Here is a 22,144-nt window from a genome sequence, read left to right as displayed (position 1 = left end):
TTTTTCACATTTGCCTCAGTGTTGCAAAGGAGCATGTGGTGTTTTTGAAAACTAGTCCCCAATACGAAGTACCTTATTAGATTAATTGCACACAATAGGGGGTGTTTTCTTTTATATGAACTAAACCTGGTGTTTAATATTTTCATTAAATTGACGGCAAAGGTTCTGCGACCCATTCTAAGAAATTATTGATGCAATAAAGTGAGTACCATAATCTCAGACTTCAAATAATATCCATAAATAGTTCAATGTTTATCCTTGTTTACACTGTACTCCGAGCATTTCAGTTGGGTAAGTGTATTTTCTTACAGAACCCTTTTAATATATCCATAATTTGCTATGCTGTTGTCAATTCCTGTAACCCTGTATTGATAGAGTATTGAATATAGACTCCATTTTATGTGCATCAATACAAAATTACTGGAATCGACATGACAGACAGAGGAAAGGCATTGTCTCGGGAACAAAGGTCGAGAAAATGAAAATTGCTCAAACCAGCTGTTTCTAGTCTTATGGTGCTCACTCGGAATAAAAATTGTTCATTGGTTTCCATTTCCCTTGAGGATCTCAAATTCATTATTTGCTGATTTGTTTTGACATGATTGATTTGGGAACACAAATGGTGGTGCTTAATTGTTAAAGATAGCCATAACACATTAGAAGTACAGATGACATATTTCGACCAAATCTATTTACTGGAAGAAAAAATGCTGTTCCAGCAAAATGATCGATGAGCTACATTTCTTGACTGAAAGCTTCAATAATATATTAACTCCTTAGTTCTGAGTCTGCCAAGATTTCTTCCAGTGGTCCGTAATTACACTCGCTCCTTTTCAAGTGAGATATTAATGAGTTTATGATTTGTCTCAAAACGACAGGTAGAATCTGATGTTTGGTTTTCATGCAAGGTTTTTAGATTTTCGATTTTTCGAGTTTAACCGAGAGTTTGCATTTTGGGGAGTTGATATGAAATGCTCAATGGAACATTGAAAATGCCGTTTAAAACTTGTCGTTTGTAAATTGCCTTCTAGCAGAAGCCTTTGTTTTTATGTTTATTTTAAAATGAAGTTTAGCCTCCGAAGGAAATGTATGCAGTAGCTTGCCATGTTTCTCTTGGCAGGTCATAAGTCTTCATTACCAGATTATAAGAAAACACAAACATTAGATGGACTTCTCCATTGGATCAACAGAAACGAATCAGCAGTGATATTTTTTCCTCCACATAAATGCGATTTTGTGTGGGAATGTGAAAATCCCTCAAGATTAATATCATTCACGATAATGTCAGAAACTTCAGAATAAAAAGGAGGTCATTCAATCCATCAGTCCTCTGCTGCACCATCTCTTCCTATGCCATTTCTCAGCTCCATTCCCTATTCCCTTTCATATCTTCATATTTTAGGACTTTTATTAATTCCCTTTGAAACGCTGTAGTTGGCTTGGCTTTAAATAAGCATTTGTGGTAGCTCGTTCCATAATCCTTATTGCAAAACCCTTATTTTTCTAACCTTCCTCTTGATTCTAATTGTACTTTTTTGAGTTTATTCTTCGTTAACCAGTGGAAATAATCTTAAATATATTTACCCTCTCAAACCCTTTGTAAATTTGAACACATCTGGTTATATCCCCCTGTTAACCTTCTGTGCTTTTGTGAATACAGCTTCTCCTTTTCCGTCTTTTATCAAATCTTATGTTCTCTCATCCACGTTTCTATTGGTGGATCTGTCTTGTACTCTTCCATAGTTCTGATACCTTTTTCTGTGGTGTGGTATCCAAAACTAAGTACAGTCCTCCATTGAGGCGAAAGCTCGACTAAGCCTCTCTGTTCTTTTTTAAATTCACTATTATAACATTTCCTTTTTAGTCATTCAAGGACCGCACCCCTTCCTTGGCTATGCTCCTACTTCTGATGCAGATCCTAAAGCCCTTTGCTATTACTCTTTGTTGCCCGGCATGTCTCTTAGCCGTCTTAATCTCCCTTTTTGCTTCTCTGCTTGTGGTATTTTGTCTTTATTACTAGCCCTAGGTTTATCACATGCTTTTAAGAGTTTATTTTTGACATAATCTCCCTGTTCATCCATAGCACTCAAGCCCTTGATGCAGCTCTTTACTCCTGTTTGGAATGTCAACCGAGTTCCACTTTTAACCTTCGATAGCAGGCCCTTGTGCACAGTGCCATACCTGCGATTTTAAGACGTTGCATTAGAATTGTTTCTAATTTGTTTGCAATTAAATACATAAATTATTTTTCCATGAAATAGAACCAAATGGAATTGTACACTTACTGTATTATTAATCGTAGGGCAGTATTAATTAGTTTTATCTCTCCCCCACCCCCCAATTTAAACCAAAGCGCATTATAAAAGAAAAAAATTGCAATAACTCATTCGCAATAAGTTTTAAGTTTGTAAAAGTACAAGCAAGTTTCTGCATGATTTGATATTAAAAAAAACAAAATTAAACAGCTCCATTCCTGCTCTTCTTGGCTTTACAATGTGATTCACTGTTCCTCACTGCTTTCTCCTGCAGTCTTCACCGTCTGACCTCGAAAACTATGATTAACCTCAAATAATGAAACTGAACGACATTTTAAAATGCTTCAGCAATAGATACCTGCCATGTGTTTAGCTTCAAGTATTCCAACTGCAGCATAAAGCAAAGCTTTCACTGGATTCTGCCCGAAGGCTTGAGAAGCCAGCATTTGTGACTGTTTATTTCCAGCTTTCTTTTTAATCTTGTTTCGGCTCCTTAATGGATCAGTTGTCTTATTAACTTCTCCTCTCTTGCCTCTGGGGAACCATCAACTGGTTCCGATTCACTGCTCATTGGTGCTGTGAGAATTACTTTACTGCGCCGGGCGTACAATAAAGTCGGTGCTTCTCTCCCGGTTTGAAAATGGAAGTTGCGAGGACTGTAACAAATCTGCTGAAGGTGTTGAACACCACATTATTGAGGAAATGGCCGAGGCCAAATGAGTTTGTGCACATCTGCAGGCACATAGTCCTAGGGGCAGATGGAGAGAAATTTGGAAGGAACAAAGTGACTATTCCATTTGTTGTTGCATTTTGTTAAAGATGAATTGCTGGAGCTCTGCTGCTCAAGCCACTTGTTGCACATTTTTCAATCATAAGCAGTCCAGACTTCAGGTCTAACCTTTTCAAAGCACAGTTGAAATTGACCACAGGGGCAGCTGGAGGAAATTAATATACAGTATGTATAAGAAGTAATGTTAAGGGGATCACAGTCCTCTCCTGAGTTCTAATGTTTTTTTTAAAAAACATTTATTATTCATTGAATTAGTTACTTTAAAACGATCGGCCTAACAATCTCACTCAGTACACTAGTTTGGATGAGATGTTAAACCAAGGTCCGTCTGCCTGTTCAGGTGGACGTGTGGTGTAAGATCCCATGGCACTATTCGAAAAGAGAAGGGAGTTTCTCCCAGTGTCTCTCTGACCTGCTGACTCCCTACCAACCTGTCCGCTCTCTCCGTTCATCAGTCTCTGGCCTGCTCCATGTCTCCCATCCTACCATCGGTGGCCGAGCTTTCAGCCTCTCTGTCCCCACACGCTGGAACTCCAACCTACGGTCCCTTCGCCTCGCTTCCTCCCTCGCATCCTTTAAGGCCGGTCACAAGATCCTTCTCTTCAACCATGCCTTTGGTCTCCCTCCCACCTCTCTGCCTTCCCTCACCCTTACACCACACGTCCCCCCATGCTTGGGCCCCGACACCTGACTGTTCAGCGCTTTGGAATGTCCTCCCGACGTGAAAGGCGCTCTATAAATGTAATTTTGTTGTGGTTGTTGTCTGGCCAACAATCCACTAAATAAAATTGGGCACTTAGTCCATGGCTGTTTGTTGGACACTGCTGTGGGCAAATAGGCCGCTGTGTGCGCCCACAAAATACACAGTCAATCCACTTTACAGTATACCTTGTGAAGCGCTTTGAGACATCTCTCCTTCATGATAAGGTGCTATATCAAATGCAAGGATATTTTTTAGTATAGCTAGTTGGTTTCATGTTGATTAGATTGATAGGTAGATTGGAAAAAGAATAAAGAAGTCATAAAATGTAGTGTTGAACAAAGAGAGGAAATTGCCAAATCTTCCTGCCCTCTGACATCAGTTACAAAATTAATCCTATTGAACGATTGTTGGGTCAGGCTATCAACTCTCTTTGTCTTGTTCCGTTGACATGACACCATTCAGAGTATTGGTGAGAAAGCTCTAACGCCCGGTAAATGTTTACTCCTTTACCTGAAAGTGATGTGGATTCTTCGTACTGAGATAAAACTGAATCTATGCAAAATCTCTTTGAAGAGGCGATTGCAGTTCTATCAGACAAACGTTAGCATTCCCGGGTGAACTCACCTGATGATTATATCTCGTGACAATGGCTAATAACAGCAGGTTCTAAGTCTTTCTCTGACAACAGCACAGCAAACATAAATCAATTGGCAATCAATAGGAATGAATTTCCATTAGTCACCAAAGATGATGTTGATTGATTAACCTCTGAGCAGGTTTCTGGGAAACTCAACAAGTTTTAAGAATAAATAATAATAATCCTTGCATTTGATACTGTGCCTTTCACGTCCCGAGAACAACTCAAGTACTTCACGGGAATTACTGTTAAATGTAGTGACTGTGTATTTTGTAGGCAATATTTTAAATGCTGTCAAGCCAGTGTGTGTGTGTGTGTGTGTGTGTGTGTAAATATACTAAGCAAAACACCACATTTACTTTTCCCCCCTCAGCTCCATCTGCCATTGGAATCATACAAGCAAAAGAGATCACGAGACACAGTGTTTCCTTGGCCTGGCCTGAGCCTGAGCGCCCGAATGGAGTAATATTGGAATACGACATCAAGTACTATGAGAAGGTTAGTCACTGATGTTAGATGTTATTCAGCATCTGAAATGGTAAACATTTTGCATTTGTATTCTCAGCAATCCTCCACTTTTTCCCATTCAAACTTCCCTTTAAGTTCCAGGGGAGCTATGGATCACTAATGAAAGAGATTGGTCTCTACAGACGTGTGTTTTAGTAAGCTTATCTCACTGCAAGTTCTAGACGGACTGCTAGCAGGAGAATCTATCAATGGTCCTTCTATTGAAATTTACAGTACAATAGCACCTCACCATAACAACCTCAGTTATAACCCACATTACTTATATTACCTTCTCTGTGACATCCTTTCTCAATGGCTCCCCAAAGCAGTCTTTGTAGGCAATGTCCTGATTACATTGTTTCATGGGTTTGTGAATGGCTCGATACGTGTATGTCAGGCAGTAAACACAGGACATCCCTTTCTTCTTTAATACTTGCACATCCTGAAGGGGACATTTTAGCCGATTAATTACCAGCCCATTGTTTTAACTGCACTTCTTTCTAAACATTCTCTCTCTTCTCTGTTGGTTTATATTTTTTCACAGGATCAGAATGAACGCAGTTACAGGATTGTTAAAACTCTCCCCAGGAATGCACACATCACGGGGTTAAACCCGTTGACGGCTTACATGTTTCATGTCCGAGCACGAACAGCGGCTGGCTACGGAGAGTTCAGTGCTCCGTTTCAGTTCATAACAAACTCAGGTAACCAGCACTTCAGCATCAGTCCATTCCAGAATATTTTGTCGTTTCGCCCACAAAAGATACAGTCAATTTGCTTTCCAGTGTATTCTGCGAAGCGCTTCTGAGACCTACTTGACGACATGATAAGGCGCTATATCAAATGCAAGGATTATTATCATTATTATTCTTTGCCAATTTGTAAATTGCTTCTTTTGAGAAATAAATATTGAATCGAGCCCAATTTCTCATCCAGAAATCCTGATATAATGAAAGTATTTTTGTGGCTGCAATATTTTGTCAATTGTTCCACTGGTTATCAAATTGAGTGCAGCCTGTTAATAGACGACTGTTTTTCTCATCTCCAGCTCCGTCAGCTATCATAGGAGATGGTGCAAGCCCCACTGTGCTCCTTGTGTCAGTGGCCGGCAGTGCAGTTCTACTAGTGATTCTCGTATCAGCTTTTGTTATAAGCAGGAGGTAAGCCTTCCATATTTATTTTCTATTTTCCCCTACCGAAAGGTGCTGAAGGTACAGATCCAGTGCCCTCTGGTATCTGGCTTATCTGCAATGCCGGGCTATTTGACCTTAAGGAGAATCACAAATATACGGTCACAAATATACGGTCAATTCACTTTACAGTTTATTCTGTGAAGTGCTTTGAGACGTCGAGAAGACGTGAAAAGCGCTAAATCAAATGCAAGGATTATTATTATACTATTATCACAAAGAAATGTCACTTGCCTGATTTACCAATCAGTGTTATCAGTTCCTGTGGAGTTGCACTCCAGGAAGAGTTGCTGCTTGCTGGATAGGAAGGAAGGGGGTAATTTTTTTCACATATGAAATAAGCCATTATTACCTCCAGGATGCACTGATGTTTAGGAAAGTACAGTTTCAAAAGAGAGATTCCCTGAATGCTTCTTGGGATTCCAAGGCTTCAGTATTCACCATTAGTCTAAACATTTGCTGGCAATGGCTCTGCTGGATCAGGCAATCCACCTCCCTACAAATGCCAGGGAAAGCAGCTCGTAAAAAAACTCACAATTTCAAAGCAGCCTTCAGACCTCTTCAAGCCTTTATCTTCCAAAACATCTCCCGCATTTGGATCAGAGAACTTTTCCCAAACTCCAGAGGGAACAAATGTGTTGTTTACCCTTGAAACAGCTTGGGTAACTCTATCATCCAGTGTGTGATGCCATGAATATTAATTTCACAGGGTTTTTCTAACCAACCAAAACGCCCCCTAAAAACTGACAGTATAATTCAGCGAGACGACTTTATTAAAAGCTACTGAAATAGGAAATAGTAACAACAAGTTTGATGGTTTAATAACACATCCATTCTCATTGATGACTTTATTATTTAAGACAGGATTGACGGGGTGATTCATTGGAATTCTAATTACGAGCTGCCACATAAGAGCATTGAGATTCATTGAGTGTAGAAGATGATAATTCCACACTATAAATAATGTCATTTTCAGTCCCTGATAAACAGTATCTGGTGATTGGGCCTCAGTGGATCACTCTCAGAAAATGAAACGTCAACCTCTGGCCTCGCATTGATTTTCTAGTCTCCAGACATAAAACTGTCAAAAGAAAGCTCACAGGGACAATCTTGCTGATAGTCATTTCTTCACGGGTTCAGATATTGTATGCGTATCTTCTGTTCAAAGGTGAATTGCTGTTTATATTGGTGAGGATTTGCATTACACTCTGTGATAAATGGTGGTGCTTGTGAATAGGGGTACTGTTGTGGATGGTGTTAAATCAAAGATAAAAATCTTTTGCATTCTGTTCTCTTCTATGCTGTTTGAAAGTTTCTTTGTATTTAGGGGATGTCAGTGGTTAATTTTAGGCAGATCTACCTTTCTCCTCCCCCTCCCACCACAGGACTAGTGATAGTAACGCGTACTATAATCTCTAATAAGTAGAGAACACAACTGTGTGTGGGGGCTGGGGGGACAGGAATACATAATTGAATTAGACAATGTTGTACGAGAACAAAGTGAAAACATTTCACAGTTATAAATAAAATAGAGGGGCAATAATTTCAACCAGAGTTTGCTGTAATTTTTCTGTAAATACTTAAATGCACTGTGAAGCATTCTTATTTACATTTACCCAGCAGTTTTTCAATGAAGACTTTATACCTTCAAAACCCTTTTAAAAACATTTGCCTACAGTTACACAGTCACTACACTTCACCAAAACTTTGCAAAGGACTTTGAAACATTCTCGATGTTATAAGCGCTAAATCAAATGCAATATTTTTTATCTTTCTGACTGTGCCTTTGGTCAACCTTGAATTCTCCTTTCCTCCTACTTGGAGATTGCAATTTTTTTATGAAGCACTTTTAAGGCATTCATCATAGAATTTTACAACATTAAAGACCATCCGGTTCATTTTACTTGTGCAAAGCTCATTTTCAGTGAAAGGCATCATAAGTAGAAGGGTTTAGTTTTTGGTGACAATCGTGTTCCCTCACCAACAAATCTAGATTTCGGCTTGAAGTGAAATTGAATTCATGGTTTAGAAACTCCTAATACTCCTCACCAGATAGAATTCAATTATCTGTTCCTGAATATGACCCTGCAATTAATCTTTTATCAGCATGCAAGAGTAATCAAAATAAAGACAAAGTAACTTTTGTTTCAAGGAGGACAGATAAAGTGGAAGGCTTGGCATGTTATCAACTAGCTGTTTAGCAATCCCAATTCCCTTTATCTCTGCCTTTGTGAATGATAATAGGACCAACAACAAAGCGTTGAAGCTTGAAACACCAACAACTCGGCCACATTGAGTGAATCCACAATGCATGGCAATAGCCCTTTGTGTCACGCCGTGGTACTTGCAGAGAATGGCCTATGTGTCTCACCTATAGACCTGCTGGCCTTTCTGACCCCTGCTGCTTATCAAAGCACTCTCTACCTGCACCCTGTCATTCCACGTAAACTTTTCTAATTATACAATTCAGACCATCACAAAGAGCTTCCTTAATCCATTCAGGCTCAGTCAGGTATGCCATCGCCGAATGTTAATTTATTTTCCAGGTTTCCAACTGGCTATTAGCATTCATTTCCCTTGCTCAATGACTGCCTAATGAGTTCTCTTGTGTTCACAGTAGTTAATGATACACAGCAGTGTCATGCCTCTGGCAGGGTTCAGCAGGTGACCAGTCATATTGGTAGGAGTGGGGAAGAGGGGGAAAAAGATCCAGGCATGTAATTATCAGGCAATAAGGTACAATTGAGTGTTTGAACAGCAAGATGTGGTGCATCCCAACTAAGCAGGTGGTCCTGCATTTCTCATTTCCCGCATTGTTATCAATCTTCACGCATTATTCACGGTTCCTTCAGGCGCAGAAAGTACAGTAAAGCCAAGCAAGAAGCAGACGAGGAGAAGCATCTGCATAATGGACAAGGTACGTGCTAATAACCAGAGCCATTTGGGTTTTAAACTTACAGAAGGACGGCGGAGGAATTAACTTTTTAATGCATTTGTACAGTTAATTATAAATAATGACATGAGGCTCAGTTAGTAATGCCGTTGCCTGGTGCAGAATTGATTCCTTACGGATCAAAGCGTTTCCAGGTCTGATCCCTACATCCCGTAAGGTGGATTTAAGAGGATTTGGATTCCACCTCACTCGCGTTGAGTGAAGTCAATCTCACTGATGCTCGTGGCACTGCCAGCCATATTGTCAAGCTCATTTGGCTGCCCACAATACACAGTCAATTCACTTTATAGTATATTCTGTGAAGCACTTTGAGATGTCTCGAAGATGTGATGAGGTGCTATATCAAATCCAAGGATTATTGTGTTATTATATTGAAAAATTGCTTTTGATTTCAGTTACTGCTACTGCCAATTCTTCTGTGTAATAACGCCAACATTTTGCATTCTTAAATCAGCTGACTTGTACACTCAGCTCTTCAAAAATGCTTGCAACGTTAAATTGTATAAAGCAGAAGTAGAAAATAACACTTAAAGTTCAGAAAACCTAATAAACTTCTAAATACTGATCGCACTGTGAGCTTTGAAAGTGATGTAAAGCTACCATCTGAAGCATCTGGGGGGGGCAATGGAGTTTTTAAAAAAAAACTTTTAATGTTTGACTCGAAATACTTTCTTTTCACAGGAGTAAGGACATATGTGGACCCTTTTACCTACGAGGACCCTAACCAGGCAGTCCGGGAATTTGCCAAAGAAATCGATGCATCCTGCATAAAGATCGAAAGGGTGATCGGTGTAGGTAAGCAGCTCAGATAGATTATTTCAAAAATTGCCAACAGGTGTAATGATACAAGTGTGGTTTGCTGTGAAGTGAATTAACAATTTTCCCACGTTTCTCCCCAAGGCGAGTTTGGCGAGGTGTGCAGTGGGCGCTTGAAAATGCCAGGCAAGAGAGAGATCTGTGTTGCCATTAAGACGCTGAAAGCTGGTTACACTGACAAGCAGAGGCGAGATTTCCTGAGTGAGGCCAGCATCATGGGCCAGTTCGATCATCCCAATATTATCCACCTGGAGGGTGTGGTCACCAAATGTAAGTGGAAGTGATGTAAAGAGTGTCAAAGAAAGAATCATGTGCATTTGTTTAGAACTGGCAGATGGGCCTTCCTGTTCCTGAATTATATGGGAGAAGCTTACAGTGCAAGTCATTCGTCTTTGTGACAGATTTAAATGCGTTTATGGTGTAAATTGACATTCTATCCTTAAGACAGCCTGTAATAGAATTTGCCATGAAATTAATATCTGGACGTATGTAGGCCATGAAATTTTTTNCCTGAAACTGTGACAGACTGGGTTGGGTGTCATGGGATAGGCACAAACAGATGGCAAGTAATTTGATACGAGATGCCAAAATGATTCTTCCAAGTGTTTCACCACGCCAAAAACTACTGGCCCGTGAGAAAATGAGAGATGAGCATAAATATTCAACACAATTGCCTCCTTCAAGTGCCAGCTATACCTGGAGTCATGCCCAAACCCTTCAAGCCAAAGAAAAATCAACCACTGTTAAACTTATTTCCAATCTTTCCTGACTAAATTGAAGTTGATCCAAATTGTTTGCATTAAGTGGTGAGAGGCAAATTAAAAATTGGTCATTTACATTTCCAATAAGAGGAAGATAATCTCTCGAGCCCTGTTGACTGAGTCCTGGCAGACAGTATTGACTGGGGTCACTCCTGCCACTCGCTTCTCTAATGACTGTCATTTAGTAAAGCATTCACCTCAGCTGCTCCTGACAGGTGGTTGGTTGCTTGGCATGAGAAATGGCAATATTTCTCATACTGCCGTGTTTCGCCCACAAAATATTCAGTCAATCCACTTTACAGTATATTCTGTGAAGCGCTTTGAGACATCTCAATGACGTGATAAGATGCTATATCACATACAAGAATTATTATCATATTTAATAAGCAAAACTTAAAATGCAAAGACGTGTTTCAAACACAACTCAAACTACTGCTTTCCGTCATTTTTATTATTGACGTGAATACAAACCTGCTCTGCTAATGGAACAAAACCCCAGAAAACAGCAGAAGTTTCATATATTATAAATACTGCACTTATGTAGTTAGAACTGCCACATCCAAAGATTCACTATAAACCTAGCTTTACATTTCTCTCCTACAAAGAAAATGGAGCAGATTCCACTTAACATTGCCCTCAAGATGCCTTGCAAATCTGTTCTGTTAGAACTGGTTTTCAAGTAACCAGTTTTCCAATAGTCTGCAACCACAATCGCAGTGTTATTTCCTGAAAAGGTACAATTATGTATTCCAGAGTTGATGTAACCTAAATTACAAGTCAGGCTGGACTTTTGAGTTTGGGTTGTGATTGAAAACCAAATGGAAACATTCTTCTGACCTCTTAACCTAAAAAAATATATATTTCTGTCCTGTTTTCATGTTTGATCAGAGCCAGGCACCTCATCTTATACATGTACTTAACAGTGCATCCTGCGCATGTAAGGGACTTGTTCAGTGGCCTCCTATCATTGTTGGGTACCTATTTGTTGGATACAGCCTCTATAAATACACACAATGACATCAGCAGAGTTATGTTTTGTCACTCAAAATGAGTAACAATGGCAAAGGAGGCTTATGGCATCAGGATAACTAAAAATTTGGACGTCTTTACAAGATGGATTTTTTTCAGTGGGACAGTGGCACTGGTATTCATTGGCGATCTGCAGCCTAAAGCAGCATTGCACCCTGGAGACTTCTCCAAATTAACCAAGACTTTGCAAATTAAGTCAACAAAGGGTTAATCTAGCAGATGGAGACTAACTCGTCAGTCAATAAATCATCTGTGCTACTTGCAGCGGGGATAGAATTTTGACATTTTTAATTAAATTAGATCGCTCAAGATGAATTAATGGACTGGCAGCGTGATTCTCGAGATCTCATTTTCATCTCATTAATGGGAGCTTTTGCCGAGTAATTCTGTTTTCATTTTAAAATCTAGGTAAACCAGTAATGATCATAACCGAATACATGGAAAATGGCTCTTTGGACGCATTCCTCAGGGTAAGTCATCCATCAGACTTAGAATGAAAGAGCATTATTCAGCGGCAGCCACTTTTTCAGAAGTGCTGTTCTTTAATTGATAGCTTAGCGCAGCACGTCTCAAATGCAAATGTGGTTTGTGGCGTTTCTAGAAGAACGACGGGCAGTTCACAGTCATTCAGCTGGTGGGAATGCTGCGAGGGATTGGATCTGGAATGAAGTATCTCTCCGACATGAGCTACGTGCACCGGGATTTGGCAGCACGCAACATTTTGGTCAACAGTAATTTGGTCTGCAAGGTCTCAGACTTCGGCATGTCCCGAGTTCTGGAGGATGACCCGGAGGCTGCTTACACCACACGGGTAAGGCAGCCCCACAACACTGTGTCGCACTTTGGAAATGTTGTCATATTGCTGGTACCCAGCAAAAGGCAGTTGAAGCCCATGGAGAACAAAGTGCTTTTGTTCCTTGCTGACTCAACTCTCGTTTGCAGGGTGGGAAGATCCCCATAAGATGGACAGCGCCCGAAGCGATTGCGTATCGCAAGTTTACCTCAGCGAGTGACGTTTGGAGCTACGGGATTGTGATGTGGGAAGTAATGTCATATGGAGAGCGACCCTACTGGGATATGTCCAATCAGGATGTGAGTCTAACACAGGAACCCAGTGTTTGTTCCTCCCTCCGCCCCCCACCCCAACTCTATTGCATTTTCTGTTGAAGCAAAAGTTAGGCACCATGGGGACACAATAGATACAGGTGCAGCAATAGGATCTAAAGATAATTACAATAATAATCCTTGCATTTGATATAGCACCTTATCATGTCTTCAAGACGTCTCAAAGCACATCACGGAATATACTGTAAAGTGAATTGACGGTGTGTTTTGTGGGTGAAACACGGCAGCCAATTGCGCACAGCAGTGTCCCACAAACAATCCTGGATTGAGTGACCAGGTTATTATTTATTTGTTTGAAAGGATTATTACCCCCGACAAAGCGATCCGCCAATCGACTAACAACCGGGTTCCTTAGACCCAATAACACATCTGGAACTGTGAGAAGTTCACACCTGGCTGTCTTTCCAAGATGCAAATATTTCTGAAGCCAAATAAAATGCATAATGTGGACGGTAACTCCAAATCTAAATCGTATCTTTTTGTCACAGGTGATTAAAGCGATTGAGGAAGGCTACAGATTACCTCCTCCAATGGACTGCCCAGTCTCCCTTCACCAGCTAATGCTGGATTGCTGGCAAAAAGAGCGCAACGACAGACCCAAATTTGTGCAGATTGTAAGCATGCTGGACAAACTCATTCGGAATCCCAACAGCCTGAAAAGGACAGCATTAACCGAGAATACAAGGCGAGTATCTGAGCAAGTTTGAGGCATGTTGTAATATACTTGTTCTTAAGAGAGGGTAGAGTTCAGATTCCCGTCGGTAACTTGTGTTTTGTTTCACAAGAAGGCACCTAGGAGATAGCGTTCTTGTACACTGTTGCTTCGTTTTAATATCCAGCTATTTCAAGCCTATCAAAATACCAGAGTTCAAGCAAACTCACCATTATTTTTCATCTCAACCAGAAGTAGTACTGGTTCCATTATAAGTTGAGTCATTGACATTCTCATTTTAAATTCCGGATCCTTTCATAAATTCTTAAAATAAATCCTTATCTTATAAAATGCTTTTAGACCAGTGATAAAGTTCAATTTATCTAAAGAATGCTGAGCAGTAGAAAGGCTCTTGTGTTTTAGCTTTTAATCATCTTGGGTGCTGTTAATTGCCTTGTGAGCTCTTAACCAACAGCATCATCACTTAAAATGTACTTTGTACCCGAGGAAATGATTGCGGTTGCAATCAACAATCTTGTTATTGATAGCTTTACAGGACACATGCACACAGTGAGAGGTGTCTCTAAAGTAGTCCTCTAGCACAGCTACTAAACATCACTGGTAGCACAATGAAGCATTATTGACCCATTTACATGATTTGAACAGGTAACAACCACCTCGGGGCCGTTAAGGAGTCCGTCATCCTCAAAACTGACGGTTTAATTGTGGAAGAATAGACACCCGGCAAATGTATTCACATGACACTAGTTAATTATTCAAGGAAATTGCACAAGTTACCCGGTGAAATGCTTAAATCTGTGAGCATGCCCTTAATCCCACCTTGGTGCACAGATAATAAATATTTAATACTGCAGCACATTAGGAACTGAATAGGTTTTCGCTTTAGAAAAGAATTCGGAAATATCTGGTCCCAGATCATAAACGTAACAGAATATCACAATAACCCCCTGAGCAAAGTCCTAACCTATTTTGATTATAATTTAAATCACGATTTGTAGTTTGCAACATAATGTATGGGAGGCTACAGTGTTGTAGTTCGTCACTGCAGTTCTGGAATTGCAGGAGTAGATGTATTGAATCGCCGAACCATCATAACAACAATAACATTTGATTTTTATTGGTGTCCGTGTAAAACACTCAGGCATCAGTGACTCATGGGTAAGAATGACCCATTCGAGGTAATAAATTAGAATGCATGAATTATGATTGGAGGATAATAACTTCAAGAAATGTCAGAACTATGCCTTCATTATGTATTTATGACATCCTGGGTAGCTGAGTACTAGTTTGAGAATAATCCAATATATTTTACATAAGATTCAGGGAATAGACCTGAATACAGCCAAGATATGACATCAGAAGCATTACATTTTCCCCAGTCATATTCCCTGTCGGATACATTGCTGGCCAATACACTGTACGATACTTGCTTGAATTATTCATGCTTCCCTAACCTTAGTTTCACTAAAATGTTTGTTTTATATTCTAATGCAGGCCCTCCACTGCATTGCTTGACCCAGGCACACCTGATTTCTCTGCTTTGGGTTCTGTTGGAGACTGGATTCAGGCTATTAAGATGGACAGATACAAAGATAACTTCACAGCAGCGGGCTATACTTCCCTAGAGGCAGTGGTACATATGAACCAAGAGTAAGTAGCAAAACAATGTTGTTTGAAGACCCACTTGAGGGTTTCTAAGCATGAGCGTATTTACAGCCAGAATTTGATAAATGCCATGACCAAAAACAATGGCAAATAAGCAGGTGAAACAGAAGTCCAGATTCTTGAAACAGTGAAATTGAACACTCAATGATCATCATGTTTCCTGTTAGTTTGATGGTACAATCTAGGGTTCGTTTCTTTCACCACGACCACCCCCCCATGCCCCCAAAATAAGATATGGGCAGAAACCGATGAGGTCTAATGTTACTTTATAATGATGGGTAGAGGATAATAGGTTGGTTCTTCTACTGCAAAAATTCAGGTTGTGCAACGAGGGGGGAATAGAGAATAGGTTCATCTGCAAATTTTCTGCAGTTAACAAAAGGGCCTGTAGCTTTGTAGAAATTTAGTGACTATTATTATTATCTTTTTATAATTAAGATAGATATTTTTCACACAGAAAAAATACCCTTCTGATCTGTGTTTTTCTATTATTTCCATCCCACAGGGACCTGACCCGAATTGGAATTACAGCAATAGCGCACCAGAACAAGCTTCTGAACAGCGTCCAGGGAATGAGAGCCCAGATGCAACAGATGCAGGGGAGAATGGTTCCTGTCTGAATCAGTGCAAGAACTCAGTGAAATTAGTTTACCTCATCCATGCACTTTAACAGAAACAAAATGCACTTTTTACTTCGTCCTTGCCCTTTTGTATAAGGGTATTTACTCAGTGGTTTTGCCTGATTTGAGGACACGTGCTGAACTTTTTGACCACTGTGTGATTATATGCATAGACCTCTAGGTAGATAAGAGGAAACTGGATCACATAGACATTTACTTTGGAACTCCTACATTTCTTGGATGAACTTTCATGAAGGATCTCACCTGTTCATTCATTTCATACATAGTTACAGACAGTTTGGATGCTTTTCAAGTAACCACTGAATTGAAGGTGACTTTTCATTTTTGGACGTGCTAATGAAGGACTGGGATGAATTGAGTTTCTCTCTTTCTCTCCAAAACGGTCCAGTGGACACCAGTCTTGACTTAAATAATGGTGAACAAAGGCAAAGAAGCCTTTTGAATGTCCACATTCTACTTTGGGCGTTTGTGTAAATTGCAACTACATTATGCATTTATTTTGCTGAAATGAGTAGGCAGTCTTGTGGACTACCACTTGAGGACTTCAGTCTATGATGAGTTGTAAATGTACTATAACTTCTGGTAGTGATTAGCAGTGGTTCTCACCATGAGCACAGCAGAAATTCCTTCCATCAAGAAATGTCTATGTAGCATTTATAGAATGGAAGACCGACCCATCAAAAACTTGGCTAAGGAGCTACCAATTTTCAGTTCCTTTGAATGCTGAAGAGAAATTGCTGTAAGCGGCCACCAAAAGAGGACAAGGTAAATATAACTGGTTTTGGTGCACCGTGGTAAGAATGGAATTTTGAATAAAGTTCTAACTCAAGTTACCACAAGTATGATAATTTGAACGGTATGAGTGTTATGTGTTTTATCCACCCATGCCAAATTCTCTTCTCTCACGCCTTCTTTCTTGACGGGAGTGATTCATGCCACCACTTTAATACCATTTTTCATGTGTGAGCTTAAGAGAGTGAGTGTTGCCAGGTTATTCAGCTGTAAAAGGACTGATGTGAACTCCACAAAAGGGATAAGAACATATCAACCAGTACATATAATTGCCCTTCACCGCTACCTGCTCATCCCTAGCCCAGGGATGCTAAAGTCAATTGTAGTGCCCCTATAACAGCATCTAAGACAGTGCATATTATACCTCCCAAGTCTGAAGAATTGTACCAGACAGGCAAGTTCATTGAGCTGACCTGTCTAGAAGTGTTGAATTCGTGCCAGAAAAATGAAGAGCAATGTAATGTACATTTTAAATTGGAGTAAGTTGAAAGCCAACTTAAGTACTAAATCTTTATGTGTAAGCACCATTGGGAAAGCGTCCCAATCAGTTCCATTGTTCTCACGGTACGATCGACTTTGATGGGCGGCAGCCTTGCACTCTATCTGAGGATGTAATTAAGAGCTAGGTTGCTCTTCAAATGTGTGTCCCATTTTATATTCACGGCAATATTAAATAGATCCCGGGCTATTTTCATGATATCATACTGCAACATCCCTCACAAACCATATACTCTCCACTTGCAGCACGCTGTAACTTGGCAATGACCGATCTGGGCATCCCACCAGTCTGACTCCATGATACAGAAAGAACCTTTCAGTGAACACATTCCCCCTTCTCCTGGTTACAGAGAGAGAGAGATCACCATTCCTAATGTAATATAACTTCATTTCAGCATCTGGTTTGTAATATTATTGCATAATTGTAATCTTATATTTAATGTCCGATAAATAAACACTATGGGGTGTAAAATGTGATATGCAATGGGATAATTATCACTTGTGTTTATTCCCCCCACCTTTCGAATGGTTTGAACAAAGGCTGCATTTCCACCATCACATTCTCTCTGTCCTCAGAAAGTTTCCCTATTGATAAAAACTTTGTTGGATCAAAATTCCCAAGAACGTGATAATTATCAAATAACGTTGCATTTATCACCCCTAAAAATTTCATATACAAAAAAAAATGCACCTACTCCCATTTGTTTTCCACGGAGCCAGTCAACATACAAATCTCAGGTCAACCGTCAGAGTTGTCATTGTGATCCAGTGCATTTGTCGACTCCACTGATGGTAGACTGTTTACTGTACGGAGATCGATCTTTAATAGTTTGAGAATTGTAAATTGAATGAAGTGCAAATATGTATTTGAATCTTTTAGTCGCTAGAAATGTTTTAGTTAGCTCAAATACCATTCTGTGTTAGGAGCTAACGGTCGGTGGTGGAACTGTAGATCTATTGACATGAAAGATTGATTTTGGCTGAGAATAAGATTTTCTGGAAGTTATATCAAAGTAACCCTAAAGAAATGTTGGGACTGTGTGTAGAACAGTAACCAAACCTGGCTCAACCAGCTCTATTATTTAGTACATTTTTCTCGAGATAAAATAGAGGCAATGGGAGCTGGGAATGTATAAATTTGGAGAACTTCCAGGCTTGTTTAAAACCAACTGAACCACAAGTAATACTGTATGCCAAAGCGATCATTCAGCGGGAACTGTTTGGCTGTGCCAGTTTCTGAAGTGAATCGTGGATCCTCAACAACGCTGGAAATGAAAACTGTTGCTCCCCACAGATATATTCTCTGAGGAGACCCAACAATGAATGTCATTCTGCCAGCAACTATTTGGTACAGGATTGTTCAATGCAACAGCAATTGGTTCCAAAATATCCCCTTCTTTACTGGAGGGCCTCCAACTATGTTTTATTGGGATTACAGAAAAACTAATATGAAAAAAACATGATTAGTGCCTATTGTCGTGAAACAGTAGTGACTTTGATTTACGAGAGACTGGGGATCGTACTGTAGCTGATAAGATTGTTTCTATGAAACAATATTCTGTAAACCACATTAATATGAAAGGGAAATAAAGTTCTATTAATGTTTTGTGCTAAAATGAAATTGTGTTGAATCCTTCTTGATTGATGATGTACGGATAAGCCTTTTACCGTGATACGTTTAACAGTTAAATAAGTCAAGTTATTCAATTTGCTTTACATTAGAAATAACCAAACTACCAAATCAACCTCAGCATCACAGTCACTGGGAACGCAGAATGACAATGAAATCAAAACATGGAAAATCCCACTGGACCTTGTGCCACTAACATCAGATCAAGGGAAGGAACTTCAGCCCCTAATGAGCCCACATACAATGCAAAAACAAATTCCGACAGCCAAGTATATAAAGTTCAGCATCTGCTCTGGAAAATCACTAGAGGAATGTATTGTGTAGCCGAACTAACCTTTGTGGACTTCTGCATGTCCCTGCTGCGCCTAGTGTGACAACCTGTTAGAAATACTGTTAGGTATTAATAATGTATGGGATTGGTTATATAGGGATAAAACACATGTACTTTTTACAGAACTGTACATGTATTTTACTGAAGTAGTGTTTCAAATTTACTATTGCGATTTGTCATTGTTTTATATACATTTCATAATGTCACAAATATCAAGTCATTCAAAGCACCTCTCCTCTGCCTTTGGTCAATTTTTTTTGTTGAAACACTCTTGAGATGCTTCCTCGCATGGAGAGTGCTACATAAATGCAAGTTGTTGCTTTCTAGAAGGATTCACAGCTCGATAGACATTTCTGTTCCAGTATGTATGGACACGCCTTTAGGTCATTCTTTTTGATGCTGTTACTTGTAAAACTTAGCTGGTATTTTCCTTTGCATTCTATATCTCTGTTCCTGAGCAACTTTCGTCCGAAATGCTAGTTTTAAACAAATGACATAGATCTATTTTTTGTATTCCTGCTTGGACCTGATTAGATATATGCAAACCATGGTTTTCTGAATAAAATGTACAGCATATCTTAATTTAGTTCAAACTGGAATTCTTCTAAGCAGTCCAACATTTCTTTGTACTTTTTCTTTTGATTCGTTTAGGCATAAATTCATTGTTTTGCGGTTTTAATCTGTATTTTTTCATTTGAATTTTCAGGTACATGTAACTTATGTCATTTATTTATGGTCTTGAGAATCTTTTGTACCTAGTTTATACATTGTAAAATAATAGTTATGGAAAGAGTGCACACAATGTGCTTTGGAAATAAAGTAGTTACAGCACAATCTTTGGTTTGGAAGTGACTGATAGACACTCTAAAAACTGGAGAACTCTTGAGTTAATGTATGAAAATATACTAATATTCATTATTTAAGACAACATCACATTAATAAATAATCAGAGCCTTGGCAGTCTAGATTCAAGTGGATAATAACAAACATTAGTGATGTTCTATAGTTACAAAATACACAGTCACTACTCTTTACATTACAGTACAACAACAAGATAACAACAACAACAGTAAAGCCTGTGAAGTACTTTTGAGACACCCTAATCGATGCAAAAACCGCCATTATCAGATGCGTGTCTTTTATTTTCTTTCTTAAGTTATGGAAATCGCTTTGAGTTGCTCATTCCACGTGTTCCTCCCATTGACCATTCCTTTGGCTATCGCCCTTCCTTCCCTCCCTGATAATCCTTGTCATCTTTGTCATCAACAGGAACATGCAGTCAGATGCAATCTACATTTAGTTACTGGAGCTCCTGCATGTTCATGGGTGTGAATTGGTATTTGCAACTACAGTGGGGCAAGTTTCCCACCTCAGAAAGGCTACTTTGAGGTGACAAACAACCAGCAATATAGTTTAAGGTTAGGTGTTTCTGCCCCAAAAGGGAGAAGCAGACAATATCAATATTTTCTGAGTTGGTGAATGAATTCTGGATACATAGATGAATTGGCTGATTTAAGTGGTTTCAAACTAGAACCATAGATATTTACAGCACGAAGAAGGCCATTCAACACATTGTCTTTTAAGATTAGTGTTGCAAGAATGCAGCTTTAAAGGGAAATTCAAATGAAAAGGCAAGTAAAAGGCAATTTACAAATTCAAGTTTCCTTAGTTGGACAAGAAAATACAAGACCTACATAGCTGGGTATATGACTTGACATGTGATCCATCGAATAGGATAACATCTAATATCAATAATGTAGTTTAGTAAGCAGCACATTCTTTCCACAATGTTGTTACATTCATCTCTATTAAGTGGCTATTGATGTGTGGAAAATCCGTTTTACACTTTAATCAGCATTTTGTTATTCTAAGGCTAGACCATATTCATTAGTATGTCATTAGTGACTGTAGCTCAGTGGTTAGAGCAATCACCTCGCAAGCGAGAGACCTGGGTTTCATTTTCGCAGGACGAAATATTGGGCAGGTTTCCTTTACCCCACAAGCCTCTGTTTAGCTAGTAATAAGTAGGAACCCAGTTGTTAGTTAATTGGCTTTTCCGGGAGTAATAATTCCTTCAAAAAAAAGTTGGTCACTCAATCCACTGCTGTTTGTGGGACACTGCTATGCGCAATTGGCTGCCACGTTTCGGCCATAAAATATATAGTTAATTCACTTTATAGTATATTCTGTGAAGTGCTTTGAGACGTCTCAAAGATATGCTAAGCCACTATATCAAATGCGAGGGTTATTATCAACTCAGATTAAGAGAAGTCAGATCAAAATACTGCGCAGATCCTTCTGCCAATGTGCACTTCACAACCCCATTCTGCCATTTCCGCAGTAATTGAATTCTGCCAGCAGCAAACACCATTTCACAAACAACTCCCAACACATTAAACCCATGACAGATGTTAGGTTTCACTTGGCTTCAAAAGAGCAAAAACTTTCATTGTTATACAAGGGCTTTGTTGTGAAGTCAAAAGGATCACAGCAACTGGAAATGCATTTTTAAGTAAATGGGAGCTTTACTTGAGATGCAAAGCTTTCCTACCTGTGTGCCCTTTTAACTTTTTNCTCCCTCCATTGAGCTTGCTTGGCAGCTAGCAGAGACCTATATGAAATAATAAATCAGTATTCAATACAGGCTTCTTCAAAGGAAAGACAGTTCTTCATTTACTGATTCATTGGCCGATCTACTAACAGAACGAAGTATCGGGTGGAAAGGCTTGAAATTTACCCACACGCAAAAGGTTTCCCATTACCACCAGAGTGAATTTGTTCACTTTATAGCAGCGTTTGAAATGAACCGTATTCTGAGCACAATGGTGAGCTCAATGGTGTGTGTTTGTTCAGATCTGAGCACTTAGTCTCACATCATGTGCGAACAGTCTCTAGTGTAATATAACCACAATAAATACAGAACTTCCAATTCATTACAGCTTAATTTTACACAGAATCATGCTGAAGTGAAAACATTAACCAAAGAACTTTCCAAGTAATTTTCGCTGACTGAAATTAAAGGGAAACATGACATGATTGGATAATAACCCAGGCAGAAAGCTTCAATAATGTTAAGGTATATACTTTCCTGTTTATTGGGTTTGCAATTAATCAGCCTTCATAAAAGGAAACAGATTGTTTTACAAAT

The 22,144-nt window shown here is 39.4% G+C and overlaps 1 protein-coding gene across 2 annotated transcripts in view; it reads left to right on the top strand.

Moving 5' to 3' along the window:
* The window catches only part of epha4l (eph receptor A4, like), a 59,945-nt gene extending 40,592 nt beyond the window's left edge, over positions 1 to 19,353 (top strand). The window contains exons 6-18 of one of the 2 annotated variants that reach the window (XR_006085388.1): positions 4,759 to 4,883; positions 5,437 to 5,596; positions 5,941 to 6,052; positions 8,935 to 8,999; positions 9,717 to 9,830; positions 9,936 to 10,121; positions 12,050 to 12,111; positions 12,243 to 12,452; positions 12,584 to 12,733; positions 13,255 to 13,451; positions 14,934 to 15,089; positions 15,610 to 16,510; positions 18,758 to 19,353. Coding sequence is in view for 1 of the 2 variants with exons in the window: in XM_042339018.1 (XP_042194952.1) it covers positions 4,759 to 4,883; positions 5,437 to 5,596; positions 5,941 to 6,052; positions 8,935 to 8,999; positions 9,717 to 9,830; positions 9,936 to 10,121; positions 12,050 to 12,111; positions 12,243 to 12,452; positions 12,584 to 12,733; positions 13,255 to 13,451; positions 14,934 to 15,089; positions 15,610 to 15,724 (1,652 nt within the window). In the remaining variant the exon portion in view is untranslated. Of the gene's footprint in view, positions 1 to 4,758; positions 4,884 to 5,436; positions 5,597 to 5,940; positions 6,053 to 8,934; positions 9,000 to 9,716; positions 9,831 to 9,935; positions 10,122 to 12,049; positions 12,112 to 12,242; positions 12,453 to 12,583; positions 12,734 to 13,254; positions 13,452 to 14,933; positions 15,090 to 15,609; positions 18,652 to 18,757 lie in introns of those variants that run through there. The other variant, XM_042339018.1, reaches the window with a different exon arrangement.
* The last annotated feature ends 2,791 nt before the right edge of the window (positions 19,354 to 22,144 follow it).

Source organism: Callorhinchus milii, unplaced genomic scaffold (genome assembly GCF_018977255.1).
Source record: "Callorhinchus milii isolate IMCB2004 unplaced genomic scaffold, IMCB_Cmil_1.0 Scaffold11, whole genome shotgun sequence".
Lineage (NCBI taxonomy): Eukaryota > Metazoa > Chordata > Chondrichthyes > Chimaeriformes > Callorhinchidae > Callorhinchus > Callorhinchus milii.
The sequence above is the reverse complement of the archived record's forward strand: the minus strand, read 5'-3'. Positions and strand labels throughout refer to the sequence as shown.